Source organism: Varroa jacobsoni, unplaced genomic scaffold (genome assembly GCF_002532875.2).
Source record: "Varroa jacobsoni isolate VJ856 unplaced genomic scaffold, vjacob_1.0 scaffold_36, whole genome shotgun sequence".
NCBI lineage: Eukaryota > Metazoa > Arthropoda > Arachnida > Mesostigmata > Varroidae > Varroa > Varroa jacobsoni.
The window spans coordinates 170,866-179,673 of record NW_019212938.1 but is presented as its reverse complement, the minus strand read 5'-3'; the positions used below and the strand labels follow the sequence as shown (position 1 = coordinate 179,673).

Genomic DNA, 8,808 nt, shown 5'->3' with positions numbered 1-8,808 from the left:
GTCTGTGTGTGTGTGTGTGAGTCTGTGTGTGTGTATACGAGTGTGTGTGTGTATACAAGTCTGTGTGTGTGTGTATACGAGTCTGTGTGTGTGTGTATACGAGTCTGTGTGTGTGTGTATACGAGTCTGTGTGTGTGTGTATACGAGTCTGTGTGTGTGTGTATACGAGTCTGTGTGTGTGTGTATACGAGTCTGTGTGTGTGTGTATACGAGTGTGTGTGTGAATGTGTGTGCCTGTGTGCGCGTGCGCGCGTGCGTGTGTGGCCAAGAAACCCACTTAATACATTCCGCTTAGAAGGAAGGTGTAGAGCTATTATGAAGGCCGCGTGCTTTTGAGCGACAATTCACTTATACTTAATCACAGCGTGTTGAAAGGATTAATGGAACCCGGTACGGTTGTCAACTGGCGGTTACAATAGTGGTGGCCTCATCCTATATGAATCCTCTCCGAGGCGGCTGTCGTACTAACTAAATCGCTCTTATCTTCCGCTCTGTCGTCCTTATAGGGACGTCTTGACTCAAAGCAACGGAATTATCTCGGCCTTTGTCGCCACGCGGAGTGGACTCCTCCGGGTGCAAACGTTCCTCGATCAGAACATCTCCGAGTCTGAGTAAGTAAGAAAATACTTATTTTTACCATTTCGAGTTATAATGAGATACCTTAGGAGTCTCGAATTAGCTCTATTTAATTTACTTCGAATTGTTCGGTGCAATCTCGGATGCTCGGCTCATCACGCGCTTATTTTTAGGTAGAGAATTAATACATTCAAAATTCATATAAACGCTGAAATTAAAAAGGATAAGACGGAATGATAAAACGGGCTCGATACGAATACGTTTCGGTTCGCATCAAAATCACTGTATGTATGTATGTATGTATGTTCAGATATTAAAATATCTTTCTACACACTGACATATAATGCCAACTATATATCACGAACTACACAAGGTGGAAGGCTACGGAAGGTAGCTTCTAGAAATTCTGACATACAGACATACTGAAAGTCATTAAAAGTATCTAAAAAGGAACTTAGCATGTCATTAGAAAAACAAGTGTTATGAAAGCATCACTGCCTCTGTCTTGGTACCCCATATGGCTAAGTCCTCGGCACTGGGGGATGCTGGTTCGAGTCCCAGAATGAAACATACTCCCCCTGCCGAGCTTTACTCGCAAGCTGAGTTTCCAAGTACAGTACGGAACATTTATCTATTTGTGAATGTTTGCAGAAAATTCTACAATAAATATCCTCGATCAATAGACGAACTATTCTACAAACGAGCCGTGGACTTCTATTATCATTCAAATGCATCCAAGGAGGCTTTTGTCTACTCTGTGCCATTTGACGCTGGAGAAAGGTAAACAGAGTTAAATTTGGACTAGCTTAATTAGTCGGTCACACGAAGCGCATAATTAACACGAAGGACATTGAGCGTTGAAGAGATCCCGTGTATTCTACGATAAACCGTATCGTTGAGTCAGGTGTCGTGTAGTTACGAATTGTGGTTACGTTAGAATTGTTCCGGCCTCTTGAAAACGACAATTTTTTTTTAGCCGATCTTTCTATGAATGAATGAACAACTATTGCACAGTATTTGGTTCACAAAAATAAAATTTTTAAGTGACATGTCATCGCCATGATGTACATAATATACAATACGCGTATGGCTTTTGGTTGGCAATCATATAGAGCTAACATGATTTTGGATTTCTAAAAAACATGGGGTAAGTAAATACGGACCTTTGGGATAATGTTACTTTGAAATGATTCGATGTGTTGGGCTGTGTTTGAAACGATCTATATGAACGCGGCGTGTTTCTTCATCAGACGGTCAGAACACTGCTGCCTGCAGCAGTCATCTCGTTTGAGACATGTGAAGAATAACCCGCGGGTGAATTGGGTGTAGTAATTGACGATTTCGTGAATACGGTCTTGTACTTGATCTGGTTAAATTTCGTTGGATCTCGAGGTTCTTCACCTCCTTCCCAGTAATGTTGATCCTGTTGCTGGCCTCTCGAACCTCCTCTATCTCGGTCTGACGGATAGCGCTCTATGGCCCGTTCGCCCTCGCGTAACGGGACAGTCCCCCGCCGCAAGGCGTGAGCACGTAATCTCCTCCTGTACACCTGGACATCTGCTAAGAATGCGTCCGATGATATTAAATTTAATCAAGTGTCCCTATAGATTCAGTTTGATTTGTATTGTCTCTTGTGCATGTATGAGGTACCTTATACGACTACAGGAAATCTGAAGAATTATGGACTGGGCTATTACTATAGCAGAAGGCTAGTTGCGCTCTCTTCAATATCGGAAATGAACGATAGTATTTTAGCGTCCTCCATTGTCAGACATGCTCCTGCCTATTAATTTCTACTTACACAATGGTAGCGAGTTATGTTTGTCCAAATTTGCTGTGAATTGGCGACCATTTGTGTCTGTGTTTATGACTGTTTGATCGTTTTTAGCTTATTTCTTTCTTTCATGTGTATATTTGTATATACTATAAAAGTACGAGTACCTACAACTGAGTAGCACTCAGTTTAAACTATGTAATGCTTAGCCTGGCCAAAAGTGACGCTCGCGTATTGATGGAACAATGTGCCACACATTCGTATCTGATAAAAACAAACTACTAATTCTAATGCATTTTTTGATGAAAGAGAACAGGCGCATTCTGTGTTTTCTTACTAGAGAACGATGCTGATGGGCGATAGGACTAAAGTCAGATGTTTAAACAGAATCGCTCGCTAATATTCAACTCGTTGTATAAGGCACACCTACCAGGACCACAGGCTCCCGAACGACTCTTATAAAGAAACCAGTGAATGCGTTCTAGCAAATTACAAACACTGGGCCATCCCAGGCCCATGAATACATACAGCCATAGGCGCGTCGAATAGATCTGGGGATGACATGCAACGAGAACGCGAGGAAGACAACGTAGGCCACGTACCGCAAGACTGCGGATTTCCCTTGTGCTATCCGAACTAATAGCCTTCCGGTGTCCTGGAAGAGCTCGAGAATTGCCCCAGAGGCACCAACCATAATTTTGCTTCGTTGTTCGTATGCAATGGTTTAGTGGTGATGAAAACTGGTAGCCATAGCGGCCGAACGATATCCGTCAGCCTACGATTCACGGGTAGAAATGTTTCACCATATGGCCTTGCCGAAGGCCGGTATAATCGAGCTTATTTACGAGACAAATAAAAAGCGCTACGTAAGGTTACAAAATAACAGAATCCTAAAGAAATACATAGTGAATAAGTTTTACCGTAGCATGTTATGTTTGTAGTTTTCGGCTAAACTATTGTGTTTGAAGGAACCTTTTATCTGGAGATTTGGCAGGGAGAATTGTAGAGCCTACACACTAGTGATATCAACATAACGTGATGGGTGACCTCCTAGCAAGGTTAATGGGGCCATTGTAATTAAAGCGTATGGTACTGTCAGATTTGATTTATTCCCTCGTACCAAAGGTAAAACCTACATACATATAAATAGCTCGAAGAGGCTTATTCGATACACACGTTTCAATATGTTGTTGATGTTTAATGCTGTTAGATTTTTCAAAAAAGTAAATCTGCAACTTGCTTAGAGATAAATTAGCATTGTCGCCTGTATTTTGTGATGCGTTGACCTTCGTCGATTGTGACCCGAATCCGATCCGATGCAACGTCCTGCATCGACTCGTTATCGTGCTATATGTAGCCCAGTTAGTACAGCTGAGCTAATACCGCAGTTGAATTGCGATTGTTATTGTTGACGTATTTTCAGTCTGCAAGCAGAAGGCACGCCTATCGTGATGACAGCGACACGTGTCGTGATGTTGGGTAACTCGGAGAACGCAACCGCTCCGGTAGCCGTCGTGGGCGTACAGATCGACCATCAAATCTTTACGGAAAAATTCTTCAATTCCACTTTGACCGCTGTAAGTTTAACTCGTTTTTTTTTTTGTCCTTTAACACATTTGACTATGTTCATTACGATGATATAGGTAGGGCGCGCCCACTAGTAAGCCTAACCAGGGCGGATCATGCTGGACTTATTAAGGTTTCTTCAATAAGCCTGTGAAATTGGATAGTAACCACTTGCTAATACGGAAATTTGCGATTGTCACATGTTCACAATTACTATAGTAAAGAGATGCACATTAGCCACCCAGACTACACTGCCTTCGCTAAATTCGATCCGAATATATCGTCTAGCTTATCTTTCCATTCTCCAGTGATATATATACACTATTAGGTTGTTCAGGATGCAGCGTATGTATCTTTTCATTTCAAAACTTTCTTTTTTTTCTTTTTAAAAGACTTTATTTTCAATCAATGGGCATCATTACTATCTTTGATTTTCTGCCAAGAACTTATTCATTCCACAAGTACAAAAGTCTATGGAAGCTCGAATTTCAGTGCCGACTTTTCTTTTTTTAAACAACAGTTAAACTTTAAAGTAAGTTTGGCTAAATTTTGAAGAATGATTTAGGGACGATAATAGTGCGGCTGCCAGAGAGGTTGCTCACGCCTTCATTTCACTCTTGCACTTTATCAGAAGGACCACTTCCGTATAAGATGGGACGGTGAAGCCCAGTAAGAATGCCTTATCTCTATGCCCTAATATGCCTGACTGCGTAATGAAAAGTCTTTCTCCAGTCATTGACAAAATTCATGAACTAGGGCAACTGCTACTATCAAGATGACGTCCTGCCAGTTCGATCACATACATCCACTAACACGGCCGTTTCCAATTTTATTGTTATCACAGGGCACAATTTAAAAGAGACGCAATAACGGATCATGAACAATGAGAAACAACAGTCGCAGTCTTCGTTTTTAGACCGCGTTAAAATTCTGAGGTACCCATAGGTTCAGTCTTATTAGTTTGACTGAGGTCAAGAAGCATGGTATTTTTGCATTCGTTGAACTTCAACGTTAATACCCCGTATAGTTAGAGGTGAATCAGCCTCCACTACAGTTCTCAACCCTTCGTCATTCGAGACTTTTCTAATTCAAAATGACCTTCCGGAATGTTTCTATTCTTCATCCTTTATATGGCGAGCTGTCTTCTTCTTCTTCTTCTTCTTCCAAGATGGAACTCGTACTCGAAACTACTTGATTGTCCTGATTCTATATGATTCATTAAAACTAACCTGTTGAAGAGCGTTGTGATGATATTTGTGTCAACGGCTTCAAGCAGGAGGAGCATTTTTTTTTTTTATTTATTTTATTAGAATTTAAAGAAGTGGCGCGAACGCTCGTACCGTTATAAGATAGTATTATCTTGAATTATAAACTTAAGTCTATCACGGTTCATACTGAAAAAAAAGTCATACGAAATACGGAACATAGTCAAATGAAAGAAAGATGGAATTATTCAAAACATATTATGAATTTTTAGGATAAAGTTAGACTTAGAAGATTAGAAGAAAATTAGAAGAGAATAGACGTACATCGAATAGATACCTCTATCGAATAGACGCGATCTAAGCGATTTCGTAAAATGCCATTTGTCGTTGTGCTGTCAGCGACTACGTGGCTATGACCGAAGACGAACGTCGGTGTAACTGCTATTGAGTTAGTTTTTTTTTTTTTTTTTTATCTATTTCCTTTAAGATTACTTTGAATCTGCTCTTCTCTAAGCCGATCATTTGTCTTTGCCTATTGTAGTGCGATCAGGTTGCATCAAAAGATTGCAAATTCAAATGCAACAGTGAAGCTAGCGGGTTCGACTGTTATCTTCTTGATTCAAATGGTTTTATCATCTCCACTGCCAACTCTTCAGATGTAAGTGCCTACACCCCACCTCTACGTACGAAGAAAGCGTAGCTTCGTTTATTTCGACACGTTAGCTTTTTTGCACAGGTCGTCACAGATTACTATTACGATTCAATATCGATCCTTGCTGCGCTATTGGCGATCGTACCTTGTTTCCGTGGTAGAGGATTTTAAGTTATATATAGTGCCTTAAAGTAGGTCAGGTAGTGGAAACGTTATGGAGTTAAAAAAAAAAAAAAAACTGCTGGGTCAAATCATGTGGGGAACATATATATGCACTAGTTGGATGCGGCTTTGAAGAAGCAGTCTTCGAGGTCGCTTTCGTATATGTTATCTGGTGTGGTCTCTATTACTGTTTATTATGCGTGATTAGTGGCACAATACAATGCACCGATGTCGACTGACACGATCACTTTTCAATATACACATAGGTCCTTTTGGTTGGGAAATTCTTCGGGGAAGTCGACGCGGCGGTGTTCAATCAGCTGATCAAATATAACATCTTTAAGAAAGTTACTATTTATGACTATCAAGCGGTGTGCTTCGACAAGAAGCCAGGCCAAGCTTCAGCCTCTCGTCTGCTTAATCCATTCAAAAGCGTTCTTAACGGCCTCATGTTCCTGCTTAACACCTTCGTAACCAACATCGTTAAGATGGCCGCCATCGCTATCGACACGGAATGGTGGTTCCATGAGCCCCTACGGGCATTCGGATACGGTAAGTGAGTGAACTTATCTTTTAATCGTATGTACGAAAAATTGTTCCTATAAGCATGTCAAACGGCCAAGCAGGGCCGTGAACTTCAGGTCAAGCCATTATGTGCCATTACGTGTTATTATTATTATTATGCATTTTCAACTGCAGTAACTGAAATGCCGTACTGAAATCATTGACCACCTATCAAGGCCCTTGTGGGGGAAAAAGTATAGAGAATTTTTCCGTGTTTTCGTCGTTTGATTTTCATTTTCAACCTTACAATTTCCTGATGCATTTTATAAAGAGGTAAACAAAAATTGGCGCCTTATTTTGAATGATTTTTTGAACTCTTAGATAACGACGCGGTCGCGGGCGACGACGGGGACAATCCCCATCCTGGTATGTCGTTCACTCAAGTGCGGCCCTGTGATAGAGAAATCGACCTCTACATCATGGCCAATTTAGGCGAGAATCCAACGTTCGGCAATGTGCACCAGTGTAACGTGGCTTGCAACCATACCTTCATCGTCCAACCGGTCTATGACAGTAATATGTTGATGGTTGCTATACCCCACGCGTGTCAACACTGTGAACGTGAACGGCTCCGTCTTGAGCCCCATGAAGCGTTGCTGCCTGAATCCAATGTAACAACAGCCTGCGTAAAGACACCGCTGCACAGGCAGAGGCCAGACACGTGCTATAACTACCATGCGGCCGTGAGTGAAAGCATTAACTCAACTTTATATGCGCAATGTCGTTCGCGTATATTATATTGTGCCTCTGATTTGACTATTCCTATCATGCGATTCAACGCCATGTTGAGTCAAGAGCATACGAATACAGTATCATAGAACATTATTGTTATTTACCTGTTCGTTGCATATATATGATTCGTTGAGTATATCACAGAATAGTCTTTAAAAGGATTGTGCCTGATATTAGTGCGACAGTCCTATCGTTCGCCTGACTCGTAGTCAGTTTGAGCGCCTTAAGGCTGAGCTTCCGAAAAATGTTTTTTACTTTTTAGAGAAAATTAATTCAGTGAACACGCATTGAAATTTCTGATTCAATAAATTGTCCGTGTGACGATCCAAAATAGGCAAACATGACCAAAGTCCTGTTACGACTAGGGTCTTAATGCAGCACGTTTTTGACACGTGTGTTTGACATTTCCGTAAGTGATTGACCCCCCCCCCCCCCCCAACCGTCTCGAGACTTTCGAAATGTAGACACGTAACCGTTTTTATGTTTCTGTTCTGTAATGATAACGTTTTCTTCCTATACGCCTTACTCTCGTGTCTTTTTTCACGATGCGCGACCTGTCGATCCATCTTTATTGACCTGTGTGCACCGTCAGAGTACAGTAATTATATATATATATATATATTATATAAGTTTCAACTTAGGTTAATTTAATCCGAATAATTGATTCTTAGTCGCGAAAGAAAACAATAGGTTTCTCTCGTAGTACGTGTACGTTTCCACTCTATTTTAGTTTGTCGCTCCGCCTGCCCTATTCGATTTATTCGAAGTTCTACGGTACCGTTCTTTCGCTGTGGTAGTTAAGTGGCTATGTATTTTTTGTTCATTAAATAATATTCTTGGAGACCAGTTACATTTTTCTTTCTGTTAAAAAACTTTTTTTATTTAACTTATTTAGCCCGACCGGCGTTTCCGCACCAATGAGCCTATCTGTGAAGAGGGCTACAGCTACTTCTACAAGAAGTTCGCCTGCGTAAGTTAGGGGCGAGTGCTGAACTTCTAATCTTTGACAACCATTATAAACTGCATGTTGCGAATTTGTGATAGGACCACATCATTAACACCTGTTGCCTATAATTTTAACGAATCTCACCGAGTCAGAAAAACAAGCTCGAGCTTTACCTATTGTTGTGCCAATCTACGGACTATTGTGTTCATTTATTCAACTCCAACAACCCACGCTGACGAGTGCTCTGCATTTTCAACCGCAGTAACCCAGGTGGCATACTGGAATCATTTGCTTAGGTTACAGAACAGGTGATAATGTCGGTAGAAAGCCGACTTTATACTCGAACTGACCGTGTACCGTGTTTGACGTCACGCAAATTGTGACGAAATCAGTGAGCTTTTTGTCACAAAGTCAGAGATCAAAGCTAAAAAATTGTATACAGACATTTTACTACATCGGAAGGGTCCGTTGCTTGTGCAGTTGGTTATGAAATTAACTGTGACACTAAAGCTACCGCTTGGAAACGTTCATTGCTCAGTTACTAACATTGTATTGTATAGCTATTTTTCTGTGGCAATATGATAATAGCCCCATATTGGAAATTCATGCAGCATAAATCCGAATATTCCGA

At 41.0% G+C, this 8,808-nt stretch overlaps 2 protein-coding genes across 2 annotated transcripts in view; one reads left to right on the top strand and one right to left on the bottom strand.

Moving 5' to 3' along the window:
* The window catches only part of stj (voltage-dependent calcium channel subunit straightjacket), a 42,784-nt gene that overhangs the window by 29,247 nt on the left and 4,729 nt on the right, over positions 1-8,808 (top strand). Inside the window, exons 19-25 of the mRNA XM_086968024.1 lie at positions 507-611; positions 1,228-1,356; positions 3,774-3,927; positions 5,663-5,779; positions 6,202-6,487; positions 6,821-7,182; positions 8,127-8,201. Of these exons, the coding sequence (XP_086824150.1) occupies positions 507-611; positions 1,228-1,356; positions 3,774-3,927; positions 5,663-5,779; positions 6,202-6,487; positions 6,821-7,182; positions 8,127-8,201 (1,228 nt within the window). The remainder of the gene's footprint in view (positions 1-506; positions 612-1,227; positions 1,357-3,773; positions 3,928-5,662; positions 5,780-6,201; positions 6,488-6,820; positions 7,183-8,126; positions 8,202-8,808) is intronic.
* LOC111259762 (uncharacterized) lies at positions 1,782-3,205 on the bottom strand (the record flags this gene model as incomplete). The annotated part of the gene is given in 2 exon segments (XM_022831981.2): positions 1,782-2,136; positions 2,879-3,205. Coding segments are annotated over 2 exon segments (480 nt in total). The 5' UTR covers positions 3,045-3,205.